This window comes from Humulus lupulus, chromosome 5 (genome assembly GCF_963169125.1).
Source record: "Humulus lupulus chromosome 5, drHumLupu1.1, whole genome shotgun sequence".
NCBI classification, from domain to species: Eukaryota; Viridiplantae; Streptophyta; class Magnoliopsida; order Rosales; family Cannabaceae; genus Humulus; species Humulus lupulus.
This window is the reverse complement of record NC_084797.1, coordinates 188,794,072-188,812,019: the sequence shown is the minus strand read 5'-3', so window position 1 is coordinate 188,812,019 and position 17,948 is coordinate 188,794,072. Positions and strand designations below refer to the sequence as shown.

Genomic DNA, 17,948 nt, shown 5'->3' with positions numbered 1-17,948 from the left:
TATGACATTACGTAATTTCTAAACTTGTCGACATGCCTTAGAGAAAGACTGTAGTTGGACCCTAGGTGATGGCTTATGTAGTGCAGCAAATTGTTTTTTTAGTTTATTTAAATTTTTGTGTTTTATTTTATTTAAGTGTTAAGTGTGGTGAAATGTTTATTTAAATGTTGTTTATTTTATTTAGTTGTTTGTTTTATTTAATTGTTTGTTATTTTATTTAATTGTTAGAATGGTTTGTAGAATATTTTTGTGAAATTATTTGTTAAATGATATATATTTATTTTATTTAAAAAAAATGTGATTATGTGAGATTTGGTTGAATGCACTAAGGTGCATGGTAGATAGTGTTGTACCCTAGTGATTTAGTGTGTGCTAGTGCATGGTAGCATGGTACACATGTGTAGATTTTCTACACACCTTATATTTTCTTTTAATTGATTTAATTGAAATAAAAAAAGAGTAAAAGATAGGGTAAGTGATGGTGGACGTGTAGCATGTAGTGGGAAAGGGATTGAATTTTCCATTTATTTTCTAAGGCAATAAGGTCAAAATTTGAAGAAGCTAGCAATTTTTGGAAAGGAATGTGATCACCATTTTATTTTCCAATCAATTGTGTTAAAAGAAAATAATAGGGAATTAAAAGAAAATAAAAAGAGAAAAGGAAACTTACCATTTTATTTTGGTGAGGCTTTATTGAGAGAATTAAGATAAAGGGGGAAGGAAAGGTTGGGAAGGCCATTTGCTCTTGGCTGTCGTGACCTAGAGAGAGAATAGAGAGAGAGAGAGTGTGGCGAGCTAGAGAGAGAAAGGGGAAGGGCTGCCATTTTCTAGAGAGAAGGAGGAAAGAAAGAAGAAGAAGAAGAAGATGAGGAACCAAGTCTAGAGTATATTTTCCTTGTGAATTTGTTTGTCTAATCTCTTCTCTTGATTATATGATATTGACTTTGTTTTATTGTTGTGTGTGGTTGGATTCTTTCTTCTCCTCATGGTGGTTTTCATAAAAAAACCCTAGGCTTGAACAAGGGGTGGTAAAGTTTGGGTGTTGATCAACTTGTGTTCTTGATTTTACAATCAAGAGAGATATTGAATTTTCCCCCTCAATCTTTTGGTTATTGGTATTTGATGAATGATGTTTTGGAGAGACTATGGCTGAAAGTTGTTTGTTTGTAATACGATAATATGTGGTGTTGATGGAATGATTTTTCTTATATTTTGATGCATGGGTTTATGATAAGTATATTTTTGTATAAAGTTTATCTTTCTACTTATCAGATTTTGTGTTCATAAGTAGTGTGTTTGGGGATAGCTAGAAGGGATAGCTAGAATCGTTTTGTTAATTTGATTCATTTAATCTAAATTATTATTTTTAACGATAATTGTATATTTTTGATGATTTTTGGTTGAATGATGATTTTGTAGGATTCTAACCATTGGAGTAAAGTGTTAAAGAGGAGAAAAATCGAGAAAAGAACAAAAGTACAGAAATCTGAAAGCTTGCCGCTACAGGGAAAAGTCCCTGCCGCTACGAGGGAAATCAGAAAGGTCCTTGCCGCTACAGAGAAAAGTCCCTGCCGCTACAAGAGAAACAGAGAGTCTCGTGCCGCGGCAAGGAAAGTTGCATACCGCGGCACGCAAAGCCCATATCGCATATCTGAAGCCTCGTGCCGCGGCAAGGAAATATGGATGCCGCGGCACGCGTTAAAATTCAAATCCAAATTCGATTTTTCTTAATTTTTAGACGGGAAATAAAAGGGGGATTAGGTCATATTCGTGAATTAAGTTTTAGATACACGATTTTAGAGAGAGGAACACAGAGAGAGCGGAGGAGACGAAGGAGGATCGCATTCAACCTTTTCAATAGTTTTCTTCTTCTCTAAACTCTTTTATTCTTTGATTCTGGTTATGTTTTTAATCATGATTGTTGGCTAAGTTTCTTTTAGGTTAAGGGTTATTCAAAACCCAGACATGAATGTTTGAATTGAGATGTGAATATTGTTCTTGATTTCCATAATGTTAAATTGCTTCTATTCTTCTATGCCTATTGTATGAAATATTGTGATTCCTTGTTAGGGTGTACAACTAATTAGGGCTTGCATTATTTACTGTCATCTTAGAATTTCTATTCACCTAATAGTTTAGGATTCTAAGTGTTTGTGATAAATTGCAATTGATGATGTGGTCAAAAACATTGTTGATTGTGATGAAGAATAGAACCTAGGTTAAATGAATTAAATGCTTCATTGATTTATTGCCTAGATTAACCTATCTCCACTGTTGTTAATGCTTTTACTAAATTAAATGAATCGTATGCTTAATAGGTTTGTTGTTTGGTAAAAAGAATTAATTATTGAGCGCTTAGCCGTAATTGATTGTGATAGGGAGATTGAGATAATTGACTGCTTAAGCGTTATCTGTAGGGTTAATAGTTTAATTGGGAATCGGAATAATATTCATTATTGATATAATTGCATGACTGTCTGAGGTGGAGAATAATTCTTAACCATCTTTAAAATCGTTGTTAATCTCTTCTTGCTATCAATTGTTTTCTTAATTTTTGCTTTTACTTTTACTTTCCAAAACCACCCTTTCCAATTTAACTTTGTTAAGCTTTTGTGAATAATAAACTGAATATAGTTCCCTTGGGTTCGACCTCTATTTGCCGTTATACTAAATAATTGGTTTGAGAGTAAATAAAATATTTCTTAAATTTGGTACGCAATACGACACGCATCAAATTTTTGGCGCCGTTGCCGGGGAACTATTTAATTCTTTTTATTATTCATATTGGTTTACGCTTACTAACTTGATTTCTCTTGGCATCTCAGAGTTATATGTCTGGCGAAGACACTCAGAATAGGTTGGAGGCAATCAAACAGTATCTTGCTACTTCATCTTCTTCTCGGACTTCGCGGACTATTACTGATAATCCACTCTTTCAACGTCTTGCTCATCAAGTGGATCCTGTGAAAGTGCCCTTACCATCTCACGACTCAGATTCAGACGATTCTATTACATCTTACAGAGATATGGCACAAAATAGGACGTTGAAAGAGTTGGCTGCGCCAGATATTGATCAACAACCGCTTTGCATTCAATATGCACCTCTTGATGTGAATTTTGAGCTTAAGTCGGGCCTCATTCATCTATTGCCATCATTTCATGGGCTGCCTGGTGAGGATCCGAATAATCATCTCAAGGAGTTCCATATTGTATGCTCCAGTATGAAGCCAGCCTCAGTGACAGAAGAACAAATAAAACTCCGAGCTTTTCCTTTCTCTCTAAAGGATTCAGCAAAGGAGTGGCTGTATTATCTCCCCCCTGGTACTGTTGAGACCTGGAACACTATGAAGACCTTGTTTTTGGAGCGGTATTTTCCAGCGTCTAAAGTGGGGAGTATAAGGAAAGAAATTTGTGGCATCAGGCAGGCTGTGGGAGAATCACTCTACGATTACTGGGAGCGCTTTAAGCGGTTGTGTGCTAGTTGTCCTCACCATCAGATCAGTGAGCAACTATTGATTCAATATTTCTATGAGGGATTACTGCCGTTGGACAGAAGTATGATTGATGCAGCCAGTGGAGGGGCACTAGTGGACAAGACTCCTGCAGCAGCCAGGAGCTTGATTTCTAATATGGCAGCTAATTCCCAACAGTTTGGTATTCGCCAGGAGCATATGTCAACTTCAAGAAGGGTTAACGAGGTGCAAACTACTGTTGATAATCAACTTGGTCAACAGATAGCTCAACTGACTTCAGTGGTACAACAACTAGCTTTGGGCCAACAGGTGCGACCATGTGGAATCTGTCAAGTAGTGGGGCACCCTACTGATACGTGCCCCACTCTAGTAGAGGGAGAAACTGAGGGTGTTAACGCTGTAGGAAATTTTCCTGGTCAATTACGTCAGATGTATTATGAACCATTTTCACAAACCTATAATCCTGGCTGGCGTGATCATCCAAACCTTCGATATGGGAATCAACAACAACTAGCTCCACAACCAACAGCAGCAAGACCACCTGGTTTCACTACACAACAGAGGTCTCAAAATAATTATGCACCTAGACCATCACAACCACCACAGGCTGCTCCACCACCAAATGCTAAACCTTCTACTGAGGATTTAATCAATGCTCTTGCCACAAATACTCTTCAATTTCAGCAAACCACCCAAGCTTCCATCAAGAGTTTGGAGAATCAGGTGGGACAATTAGCGGCATCATATAACCGGTTGGAGGCTCATCTGTCAAATAAATTACCTTCACAACCTGAGATGAATCCCAAAGAGAATGCTAGTGCAGTGACTTTGCGTAGTGGGACGCAATATGATCCACCTAATCCTCCAGTACCCAGTACATTGTCATCCAAGCCACAAGTTGATTGCTCAGTCAATGATGATGTTCCACCAAAGCCAACCACCCCTACACAACTCAGCCCTAAGCCTACTATTGTCATTCCACCTCCTTTCCCAAGCAGACTGAAAAAGACTAAAAAGGAAGAGGTTGACAAGGAGATTCTTGATACATTCCGAAAGGTAGAAGTGAATATTCCTCTTCTTGACGCTATTAAACAAGTGCCACGCTATGCCAAGTTTCTAAAAGAGTTGTGCACTAATAAGCGTAAGTTGAGGGGTAATGAAAAAGTTAGTGTGGGGGAGAATGTTTCCGCAGTTCTACAAAAGAAGCTTCCACCAAAGTGTAAGGATCCTGGTACTTTTACTATCCCTTGCACTATTGGGAATAAAAGAATTGAGCGGTGTATGTTGGATTTGGGAGCCTCTATCAATGTCATGCCATTCTCCATTTATGCTTCATTGAATCTCGGTCCACTTGAAGAAACGGGGGTGATTATTCAACTTGCTGATAGGTCGAATGCTTATCCCAGGGGTGTCATAGAAGATGTTTTAGTTCAACTTCCCAGGAAAGAGTTTAAGGCGAGAGTGATACATGAGGACTTTCTGACCTTCCACAAAGCTCTTCCGAAGAATATGTTTGTCATGAAAAGCTTTGGTTTTCTCCTTATAGATTTTCGCGCTCTCATATGCTTCATTGCGTATTTCTTCTAACTCATGCAATTGAAGCATTCTTTGTTGTCCTACAGCAACCGTGTCCAAGTTACACTTCTTTACAGCCCACCACGCCTTATGCTCTAGCTCCACCGGTAGATGGCAAGGTTTACCATACACCAACCGATAAGGTGACATACCGATAGGTGTTTTATATGCCGTTCGATACGCCCACAAGGCATCATCAAGCCTTGTACTCCAATCTTTCCGGTTTGAATTTACAGTTTTCTCAAGGATCAATTTGATTTCACGATTAGAAACCTCCGCTTGCCCGTTGGCTTGTGGATGATAAGCAGCTGTCACCTTGTGAGTTACACTATAGCGTCGAAACAATGCTTCTATACTCTTGTTGCAAAAATGAGTGCCTCGATCACTAAGTATAGCCTTAGGTGTACCAAAACGCACAAAAATGTTAGAGCGAATGAAATCCACTACTGTTTTTGAATTGTCCGTTCTAGTTGCAATCGCTTCCACCCATTTAGACACATAGTCTACCGCCAATAAAATATATTCATAGCCGAAAGAGGATGGGAATGGTCCCATGAAATCCATACCCCAAACATCAAAGATTTCAAGAATTAAAATGGGAGTTTGAGGCATTTGATCCTTGGCCGTTATGTTACCCACTCGTTGACAACGATCACATGCCTTACAATAAGCATAAGCATCTTTGAAAATTGTGGGCCAATAGAAACCGCTGTCAAATATCTTACGAGCTGTCCTCTTAGGTCCAAAGTGTCCACCACAAGCATAAGCGTGACAAAAAGCAAGGATGGAACGAAATTCAGATTCCGGTACACATCTACGAATGATTTGATCAGTACAATACTTCCAAAGATAAGGTTCATCCCATATATAGTGGCGAGCATCATGCTTAATCTTGTTCCGTTGTGCTTGTGTGAGATCACTTGGTAACTCCTTTGAAGCAAGGTAGTTTACAATGTCGGCATACCAAGGAATAACTTCTTGCATGGCAAGGAGTTGCTCATCTGGAAACCGCTCATGCAATGGTAAGAACTCCTCCTCCCGAATCAACCGACTCAAGTGATCAGCCACTAGATTTTCCGAGCCGCTTTTATCTTTTATCTCCAAGTCAAACTCTTGTAACAATAAAATCCACCGAATAAGTCTTGGTTTTGCCTCCTTCTTTGCTAGCAAATATTTAAGAGCAGCATGGTCGGTATATATGATTACTTTCGTCCCAATCAAATAAGAACGGAACTTCTCCAAAGCATAGATAACCGCCAATAGTTCCTTCTCAGTGGTAGAGTAATTTAACTGTGCATCATTTAGAGTTCTAGAAGCATAGTAAATCACATGAGGAAGCTTACCAACCCGCTGCCCTAGGACTGCACCCACTGCATAATCACTAGCGTCACACATAAGCTCAAAAGGCAACTCCCAATTCGGTGGCTGGATAATAGGAGCTGTAGTCAAAGATTCTTTCAATATATTAAAGGCCAGTAGACACTTCTCATCAAACTCAAACTTAACATCTTTTTGGAGGAGCTTGCACAGTGGCGTAGAGATTTTAGAGAAGTCCTTTATAAATCGTCGATAGAAACCCGCATGACCAAGAAACGACCGTATTTCCTTGACACTAGATGGAGGTGGTAAAGACCGAATGAGATCAACTTTGGCCTTGTCCACTTCAATTCCTTTTTCTGAGATAACATGTCCCAAAACAATCCCCTGCTGTACCATAAAATGGCATTTCTCCCAATTCAAAACTAGATTGGTCTCAATGCAGCGTTTGAGAACCAAAGTAAGATTATGCAAGCATTTATCAAATGAATCGCCATATACACTGAAATCATCCATGAATACCTCAATAATGCTCTCAATGTAATCTGAAAAGATACTAACCATACATCTCTGAAATGTAGCAGGAGCGTTGCATAAACCGAATGGCATTCTCCGAAAAGCAAATGTGCCAAAGGGACATGTGAAAGTCGTCTTCTCCTGATCTTCTGGGGCTATGACAATCTGATTATACCCCGAATAACCATCTAAGAAACAGTAATAGGGGTGGCCAGCCAATCTCTCGAGCATCTGATCAATGAATGGTAGGGGGAAGTGATCCTTTCGAGTTGTCGAATTTAGCTTGCGGTAATCAATACACACCCGCCACCCTGTTTGAACTCGAGTTGGAACCAACTCATTCTCATTATTCTTCACCACAGTAATGCCAGACTTCTTGGGTACCACTTGAACTGGACTCACCCATTTACTGTCAGAGATTGGGTAAATCACACCCACACTAAGGAGCTTCAGAATCTCCTTCTTCACAACTTCCATCATTGGTGGGTTTAATCTCCGTTGCGCCTCACGTGTTGGCTTAAACCCTTCTTCAAGTAAGATTCGGTGCATGCACATGGAAGGGCTAATCCCCTTAATATCCGCTATAGACCAACCAATGGCTGTTTTATACTCTCGGAGTACTCTCATTAATTTGTCTTCTTGGCCTTGGTTAAGATTTCTTGCAATTATAACAGGAAGTGTCTCGTTCTTCCCCAAGTAAACATATTTGAGATGCTCCGGAAGAGGCTTCAATTCAAGTGTAGGAGCTTGAATAATTGATGGCTGCAATTTATCATTAGAAATCGGCAAATCAAGAAATGCAACCTTCTTAAAAGTCTTGTCAAAACCACTATTGAGTGTGGTTATGACATCCATGATCTCATGAGACAAATCTTCATCGGTCAACACAAGATGCTCCCTCAACACAACCTCCAAATCATCTTCACTATGCAAATCTAAAACTCGTTGAGAAAGACTATCCAACACATCAATAGAGTAAACAGCGTGCACATCACTTGGATATCTCATAGCCTCAAAAATATTAAATCGAATAGTTTCCCCATCAAATTCCATGGTCAACGTACCGTCATGCACATCAATTTTAGTTCTCGCAGTTTTCATGAATGGCCTTCCCAACAAAATTGGAGTGGAGCATGGAATAGATTCATCTTCCATATCAAGAACATAAAAATCAGCTGGAAACACCAATTCATTAACTTGAACTAAAACATCTTCTATGACACCCCTGGGATAAGCATTCGACCTATCAGCAAGTTGAATAATCACCCCCGTTTCTTCAAGTGGACCGAGATTCAATGAAGCATAAATGGAGAATGGCATGACATTGATAGAGGCTCCCAAATCCAACATACACCGCTCAATTCTTTTATTCCCAATAGTGCAAGGGATAGTAAAAGTACCAGGATCCTTACACTTTGGTGGAAGCTTCTTTTGTAGAACTGCGGAAACATTCTCCCCCACACTAACTTTTTCATTACCCCTCAACTTACGCTTATTAGTGCACAACTCTTTTAGAAACTTGGCATAGCGTGGCACTTGTTTAATAGCGTCAAGAAGAGGAATATTCACTTCTACCTTTCGGAATGTATCAAGAATCTCCTTGTCAACCTCTTCCTTTTTAGTCTTTTTCAGTCTGCTTGGGAAAGGAGGTGGAATGACAATAGTAGGCTTAGGGCTGAGTTGTGTAGGGGTGGTTGGCTTTGGTGGAACATCATCATTGACTGAGCAATCAACTTGTGGCTTGGATGACAATGTACTGGGTACTGGAGGATTAGGTGGATCATATTGCGTCCCACTACGCAAAGTCACTGCACTAGCATTCTCTTTGGGATTCATCTCAGGTTGTGAAGGTAATTTATTTGACAGATGAGCCTCCAACCGGTTATATGATGCCGCTAATTGTCCCACCTGATTCTCCAAACTCTTGATGGAAGCTTGGGTGGTTTGCTGAAATTGAAGAGTATTTGTGGCAAGAGCATTGATTAAATCCTCAGTAGAAGGTTTAGCATTTGGTGGTGGAGCAGCCTGTGGTGGTTGTGATGGTCTAGGTGCATAATTATTTTGAGACCTCTGTTGTGTAGTGAAACCAGGTGGTCTTGCTGCTGTTGGTTGTGGAGCTAGTTGTTGTTGATTCCCATATCGAAGGTTTGGATGATCACGCCAGCCAGGATTATAGGTTTGTGAAAATGGTTCATAATACATCTGACGTAATTGACCAGGAAAATTTCCTACAGCGTTAACACCCTCAGTTTCTCCCTCTACTAGAGTGGGGCACGTATCAGTAGGGTGCCCCACTACTTGACAGATTCCACATGGTCGCACCTGTTGGCCCAAAGCTAGTTGTTGTACCACTGAAGTCAGTTGAGCTATCTGTTGACCAAGTTGATTATCAACAGTAGTTTGCACCTCGTTAACCCTTCTTGAAGTTGACATATGCTCCTGGCGAATACCAAACTGTTGGGAATTAGCTGCCATATTAGAAATCAAGCTCCTGGCTGCTGCAGGAGTCTTGTCCACTAGTGCCCCTCCACTGGCTGCATCAATCATACTTCTGTCCAACGGCAGTAATCCCTCATAGAAATATTGAATCAATAGTTGCTCACTGATCTGATGGTGAGGACAACTAGCACACAACCGCTTAAAGCGCTCCCAGTAATCGTAGAGTGATTCTCCCACAGCCTGCCTGATGCCACAAATTTCTTTCCTTATACTCCCCACTTTAGACGCTGGAAAATACCGCTCCAAAAACAAGGTCTTCATAGTGTTCCAGGTCTCAACAGTACCAGGGGGGAGATAATACAGCCACTCCTTTGCTGAATCCTTTAGAGAGAAAGGAAAAGCTCGGAGTTTTATTTGTTCTTCTGTCACTGAGGCTGGCTTCATACTGGAGCATACAATATGGAACTCCTTGAGATGATTATTCGGATCCTCACCAGGCAGCCCATGAAATGATGGCAATAGATGAATGAGGCCCGACTTAAGCTCAAAATTCACATCAAGAGGTGCATATTGAATGCAAAGCGGTTGTTGATCAATATCTGGCGCAGCCAACTCTTTCAACGTCCTATTTTGTGCCATATCTCTGTAAGATGTAATAGAATCGTCTGAATCTGAGTCGTGAGATGGTAAGGGCACTTTCACAGGATCCACTTGATGAGCAAGACGTTGAAAGAGTGGATTATCAGTAATAGTCCGCGAAGTCCGAGAAGAAGATGAAGTAGCAAGATACTGTTTGATTGCCTCCAACCTATTCTGAGTGTCTTCGCCAGACATATAACTCTGAGATGCCAAGAGAAATCAAGTTAGTAAGCGTAAACCAATATGAATAATAAAAAGAATTAAATAGTTCCCCGGCAACGGCGCCAAAAATTTGATGCGTGTCGTATTGCGTACCAAATTTAAGAAATATTTTATTTACTCTCAAACCAATTATTTAGTATAACGGCAAATAGAGGTCGAACCCAAGGGAACTATATTCAGTTTATTATTCACAAAAGCTTAACAAAGTTAAATTGGAAAGGGTGGTTTTGGAAAGTAAAAGTAAAAGCAAAAATTAAGAAAACAATTGATAGCAAGAAGAGATTAACAACGATTTTAAAGATGGTTAAGAATTATTCTCCACCTCAGACAGTCATGCAATTATATCAATAATGAATATTATTCCGATTCCCAATTAAACTATTAACCCTACAGATAACGCTTAAGCAGTCAATTATCTCAATCTCCCTATCACAATCAATTACGGCTAAGCGCTCAATAATTAATTCTTTTTACCAAACAACAAACCTATTAAGCATACGATTCATTTAATTTAGTAAAAGCATTAACAACAGTGGAGATAGGTTAATCTAGGCAATAAATCAATGAAGCATTTAATTCATTTAACCTAGGTTCTATTCTTCATCACAATCAACAATGTTTTTGACCACATCATCAATTGCAATTTATCACAAACACTTAGAATCCTAAACTATTAGGTGAATAGAAATTCTAAGATGACAGTAAATAATGCAAGCCCTAATTAGTTGTACACCCTAACAAGGAATCACAATATTTCATACAATAGGCATAGAAGAATAGAAGCAATTTAACATTATGGAAATCAAGAACAATATTCACATCTCAATTCAAACATTCATGTCTGGGTTTTGAATAACCCTTAACCTAAAAGAAACTTAGCCAACAATCATGATTAAAAACATAACCAGAATCAAAGAATAAAAGAGTTTAGAGAAGAAGAAAACTATTGAAAAGGTTGAATGCGATCCTCCTTCGTCTCCTCCGCTCTCTCTGTGTTCCTCTCTCTAAAATCGTGTATCTAAAACTTAATTCACGAATATGACCTAATCCCCCTTTTATTTCCCGTCTAAAAATTAAGAAAAATCGAATTTGGATTTGAATTTTAACGCGTGCCGCGGCATCCATATTTCCTTGCCGCGGCACGAGGCTTCAGATATGCGATATGGGCTTTGCGTGCCGCGGTATGCAACTTTCCTTGCCGCGGCACGAGACTCTCTGTTTCTCTTGTAGCGGCAGGGACTTTTCTCTGTAGCGGCAAGGACCTTTCTGATTTCCCTCGTAGCGGCAGGGACTTTTCCCTGTAGCGGCAAGCTTTCAGATTTCTGTACTTTTGTTCTTTTCTCGATTTTTCTCCTCTTTAACACTTTACTCCAATGGTTAGAATCCTACAAAATCATCATTCAACCAAAAATCATCAAAAATATACAATTATCGTTAAAAATAATAATTTAGATTAAATGAATCAAATTAACAAAACGATTCTAGCTATCCCTTCTAGCTATCCCCAAACACACTACTTATGAACACAAAATCTGATAAGTAGAAAGATAAACTTTATACAAAAATATACTTATCAGTTTATGGGTTGGTTTGATTTTGTTGTATGTTCATAATATGTGTAATGAGATGACTATTGAAATATGATGTTGATGATATTCTATGATTTTATGTATGTATGTTTCGGCCTATGTGGTTTGGGCATATTGGGTTGTTTTATTTTGTGTCACATTTACATGTTAGAAACATGCTAGGTTTCATGTGTTTATAGATGAGGATTTTTGTGTAAATTATTGTTGGATATCCTAGGTGTTTCAGCCTAGGGGTGATGTTCAAGCATGATTGTTTTTCTTATATGTTTTAGATCAATTGTGAATCTAGAAACATGATAGGGTGTATATGAGATTATGTAGCAATATATTATGGTATGCATGAAAAATAATAGGAACATGTTAGGTTTAATATAAAAGCATATATGAGGATTTGTGTTATGATATTCATGCATGTTGTATTATTATTTTGTTGGGTTACATGCATGAACTCATTAGAAAAAAAGAATAAGGTTTTATAAGGTTGAATATGAATATGTGTTAGATATGTTCTTTGAATTATTTGTATAATAAGAGCATGTTAGGATTTGTGAATTATTGTGTTAATGAAACCTGAATGATCTTGTATGAATTTTATGAGGTATGAGGTAATAGATAAAATTCATGGTAATTTATGCTTGCTGATTTTGTGAATAAATGGTGAAAAGATTGATGAAATAAGGATATGTATGCATAATAATGACTCTAATGATAAGTGGTGTTTGTGAAAATAAAATGATATATTAATTCACAATTAAAATGATGTTTTTGCACAAATAATTACTTACAAATATTTTGTTATATTTTTGAGAAAATATGAGTTTTAAAAATAAGGATGATGATTTTAATGATAAATTTGATTGCTGGAATTTTTGTTTAAAAATGTAAAGTGTGTTTTAATAACATGAATTTGATTGGTATTTTGAAATAAATAAATAACCTAAACAATGGTAAAATTTAAAAGTGATGTTTTTAATATAATATGAGTGGTTATTTTACAAGTTATGATTTTCTTTAATTGGATTAAGAAAAATGTTGGATTTAATTCACTTGTGATTTTTAAATAATGGCTGAAAGTTTAGTTTAAAAAGTTTTAAATAGTTATTTAATTTTCACATATGAATTTGTGTTCCATAAAATTAAGTATTAAAAATAACTCAAATAAAATATATTTTTTCCAAACTTAATATTATTATTTTTCTCACATCAAATTATGAAATTTTATTAACTTAAATTAAATTGTTATTTTTCTAAGGCAACATGGTAATCATAGGTGTTTTTTTCTTTTTAAAATAATTTCCAATGCCTTTGCTTTCTTTGTAATTTGAAAATAATAAACGAGTCTTTTATATTTTCTTAATGGCTAAATAAAATTGTTTTTATGAAATAAAAAGAATGTTTTGGGAGATTTAATCAATCTAGTAATTTTTAGAAGATGAACAATGGTAAACAACACATGCTACAAGTCTTTTATTTTTAAAACGATAGAAGTAAGATGCATAGAATTATCGTTTTAAACGCCACAATTACGCAACGTTCCCACGTATGCATGTTACATGCAAATTCACTTTTACGTCCAAAATTATGTCTATTATGCAATCATGTAGTTTTTATAGAAGGATCATGCATGCAATATAGGTAGAATGAACATTATTCTTTTTATGACCTTATGTGTAACTAAGCATATTTGTATGTTGTGTGTAACTCTCACCATGTGTGCATGGCCCATGCACACATGAGTTGTATGAAAGGGCAAAATAGTAATTATATGAAGCTAAGAAATGTCGTTTTGATTATGGTATAGGCTCGTTGAGAAGTTGTGGTTTTACTTAGCTTGGACTTGAGGTAAGGAAGTTAGATTGAATTTATGAATGTTATATTATGAATGGTAAGACTGTTGTGTGAATGAAATGTTATGAATTATGAATGCCATAATGTGATGATATGATGGCCTGTATGAATGTTGTATGATATGAATGCATGTTAGCATGATGTACGCGACACATCAAAATGGGTTTCTAAGGATAAGAAGACGTAACCCGAGTTACTAAGGATATGAAGACGTAACTCCATGGGCAGACGTGCCGAGGTTATTCAAGGACCAGAGACTCTTGTTTACCTCAAAGGGTGGCATGGACAAGTTAGCGGGCCATGTTCACAAGGAATTGTTTATGAATGTGTTATGATGTTTGGTGATGTTTATGAATGTGTTATGATGTTTGGTGATGTTTATGATTTTGTTATGATGTTTATGATTTTGTTAAGATGTCATGATGTTTATGATATGATGGTGGCATTATGTTTATGTTTATGATATTGATGCCAATTTTATAATGATGCTATGATGTATAAAACGAATGATAATGTTTGTAAATTGTTGTATCTTACTTGCTTGTTGTTTGTACTTCCTTACTGGGCTTTTAGCTCACCCCCTTACTTTCCCTTCCAGGTAGCAAATAGGTTTTCTCTGTGGCACGCGTGGTGATGTGGGAAGTTCTATCGTCCTGGTGTGTATGGCGTGGGGGCATCCTATGGACATAAAACGATCAATTAAAAAAAAACACCATTTTTAATAATGTTATGTTTTATAAGACTTTTTTTAACTTATCAGTGGGACTTGAATTATTGGTTGTTTTAGAACTTTGCATAAAAACTGATATTTTCTTTTAAAAACTATTGGGCCCAACTTGCATGTTTTTAAGCAAGACCCCACTGAAACCTTTATAATAAGTGGCTTTCTTTTATAGACCAATGAAAATGTGAATGTTTTTTAAGTAATAGTTAAGGGCGTTTTACAGCTTAATTTGAACTTAGTTTTGTGATAGAGAGATAATCAGGAGATTATGTTATTTAGTAGCTAATATGAGAATACACTGACTTATCGTGCAAGCACTTGACTGTCTAAGACAATGTTGACGAAATGTGGACTTTTATAGTTGTCCTTTCACATTGTGATTATGATTGTATTCTGTCATGCATCTTTTATTGCAATTAATTGTGTATGCATTCATGCATTGCTCGAGATTTACTTACTGGGCGTTAGCTCATTATTTTGTTGTTTCCCCCTTTTCAGGCGTGGCTTGATACTTGGACATTTTGTGGGCTTCGAACTTAGTAGCAAAGACTTTGATGAATAAGATTTTCAGAAGTCCAGTATTATTGTATAAGATTAGTTTGTAATTCGACTTTGTAAATAACCAAGTGTTATTAAAGTTTAGAAATTTAAAATTTTCGCATTTTTATAGACTTTAAGTTATGGTTTTTAGTATTAGATGCCTGGCATATTTGTAGGATTTGTCCTATAAGTGTTCGACAGATGTACCCGACGTAGTGGGTCGTTACAAGTGATATGAGAGCTAGAGTTTAGCTGGTTCTGTAGACTCTAGAAGAATATGTTTTAGTGACAAGATACACTACTAAGTTTCGCCACAAGACAAGCCACACACGAATGGTTAGTATGTAAGAGCTTTGTTTAATTTAAGTATATGCTTATGATAATGTTAAGAGCCATAAAACTCTGAGTGAGCATAAATATTCATGATGCGATTATGTGTTTGACCCTGATTTATTTCTTTTATGGAGTCTTGAATTTTATCCCAAAAATCCACTTGAAGGTAAGCTGAGTTACCTTAGTGGAGAGAATTAGCTACTTGCATGAGGTGACATGCCAATGGGGGTCTTAAATGCCGTTAGGTAAATATATTTAAGTTACTCGGCACGAGGCGATCCCAGGGAGCTAGTTAGCAGAAAAGTCACAACGGGGTAAAATACCTGGCTCGGGGCGAGCTTAGGGGTATTTTGGTAATTTGGTAAATTACTGGGAATTATAGAGTAACAAGAATTAATTGGCTAAATATTAGTTTGATATATTATTTGGGATTGTATGAGATAATTTGAGACTAGCGGGAATTATGCCAAATGACAATTTTACCCTTAGGGGTAACCTTTGAGGTTAAATAGGGCAAGGGGCATTGTGGTCATTTGACCACATGGGTCAATTGACTAGGCCAACAACTAGGTCTTTAGCTCACTCACATACAACACTCTTCTCTTTGGTTTGAGAGCACTTTCCTTTGAAGAGCACATAAGGCAATCTAAGATTTAATCAAGCTTTGGATTTTTGGTGAAAGTTGGAGCCAAATCTTGTGGAGTAGCAGCTGAGGTTCGGGTCTGGGGACTTCTAGGGCTGTCCTACCTCAAGGAATTCAAAATCAGAGGTAAGGTTTATCCTGTTTCGGTATTCAATGGTGTTCTTGAGATTTTTATGATTCTGATTCCTAATTTAGTGTCTAGGGGTGTTTTGATTAGTGGGTTTTATTGCATGGACTTAGTAAATAGTTTCTATGGCTGGAATTCTGTTAAAACCATTTGGATTGGTTGAAAATAGGGTCTGAAATGGTTGGAAATTGTTGGGTTTGCGATTTGGGAAAGAACATCAATTCTGGGAATATTTTCAGGTTCTGGGGACCTAGCGCGACTGCGCTAGTGTCCCAGAAAGGGGAAATTGGATTCCAATTTAGGGGCTCGAGTTGTGGGGTGTGACCGCGCCAACGTCCCAAAAGTCCCAATATTTCTGTGGGCGGGACCACGCCAAAGGTAGGCACGACCGCGCCAGGGGCCCCAAAATGATGAAATGTTGATTTTAGGGCTAGACCGAGGGGCTCGTGGAATCTGACTTGGGAGCCCACTTAGGGGCTCGGGGGACATCTTTAGCGCCCCGTTAACTGGAAACCATGGTTTTAAGAGTTAGAGTTCGGTTTGGAACTTAGGTTTTGGGGTTAAGTCTTGATGAACATATATTTGTGTTGTGACTAGGGTATCCACCAGGCTCAGGTCAGGATTAGCGCTCGAGGTCGTTTCATTATTTGCATGAGGATCGAGGTAAGAAAACTGCCCCCGATGCGTGAGATATGTGATTAGGGCTCGACCCCGCTGTCAAGTGTATTATGATTAGGGCTTGGCCCAAACGTTAAATCTAATATGACTGGGGCATGGCCCAATTGTTAAGTGTATTATGATTAGGGCTTGGCCTCGTTGTTGAATACATTATGATTAGGGCTCGACCCAACTGTTAAATGTAATATGATTATGGCTCAGACCAACTTAGATGTAATATGAATAGGGCTCGACCCAATTGTTAAATGTAATATGATTGGGGCTTGACCCAACTGGTAAATGTAAACATGATTAGGGCTCGGGCCCAGATAATGAGCATGATTATAATTATGCCTGGGTATATATGCTTTAGCATACTGCAATGCATTGGAACTGTGTGTATGATGAATGTATTATGTGGATGTTTGTTCTTGCTATGAAGCTCGATTTATATACCGTAAATTTGTCTATTGCATCTGATTGAAGATCAACTTGCTAGTTGAGTGTAATGCCCTGGTTACCCCAGAACAGTTACGGTGAACGGTGGACCGAAAATTCTACCCGCCACCCGAGTCCTTTGGTCAAAAACGTGCTCTAAGTATGATTAACAGGTTAAGGTGGAAAACTTATAAAAAAGGGAATGGATATTTTCATTACAAACTGCTCTGCAGAGCTAATCAAAACATTTACAAGTTGTTCTCAGTACAAAATACTCATTACAGTTTCAAATTTACAATCCCGCCGACCTAGGTGGCAAAATAGGGTAAACCCCCTAGTTCCTTTGAGAACGCCTTGGCCGTGGTGGTCAAGCGGCCGCATATGTACACATCACCACCTAAGCTCTCCACTCAAGGCTAGCTGAGCTTCTCTTTCCCTTTACCTGCACCACATATCACCCATGAGCCAAGGCCCAGCAAGAAAATCATAATAAAGCATGATATAATATCAACAATGACCGTAATAATCATTCAGGACCAACAGTCCAAACAAATAGGTGACAGTCGCAAAAGTCACTAGTATGGGAACAACACCCTTTAACCATGTGATGATAGGATCACCAGGGCTTAGCAGATAAGTGAGTATCTCACTAGCTTTAACAGGATAGGTGCATGGTGATTAGTCACCAACATAACCTTCCTCTTGACTCTAGAGTCATATCTATGGAACAGCGTTCCCTAGCCATGTGACAAGCAGTCACTGGGGCCATATGCCCTGGCTCTGTATAACTAGTTTCAGACTAGCCAAGCGCTTATAAGTTCATCAACCTTAGGGTCGATCCAGTGTTAATGCCTTAGAGCCATTCAGC

General features: G+C 37.9%; 1 protein-coding gene across 1 annotated transcript; it reads left to right on the top strand.

The window, feature by feature from the left end:
• The first annotated feature begins 2,831 nt into the window (after positions 1 to 2,831).
• Positions 2,832 to 4,890, top strand: LOC133779777 (uncharacterized). Its single transcript, XM_062219690.1, has 2 exons — positions 2,832 to 4,692; positions 4,880 to 4,890. Exons 1-2 carry the CDS (start codon positions 2,832 to 2,834, stop codon positions 4,888 to 4,890), a joined length of 1,872 nt encoding a protein of 623 aa, XP_062075674.1.
• Positions 4,891 to 17,948: the final 13,058 nt, after the last annotated feature.

Excerpts from the sequence above, each read along its gene's own strand:
- LOC133779777 (XM_062219690.1), top strand. The coding sequence starts at position 2,832 with ATGTCTGGCGAAGACACTCAGAATAGGTTGGAGGCAATCAAACAGTAT.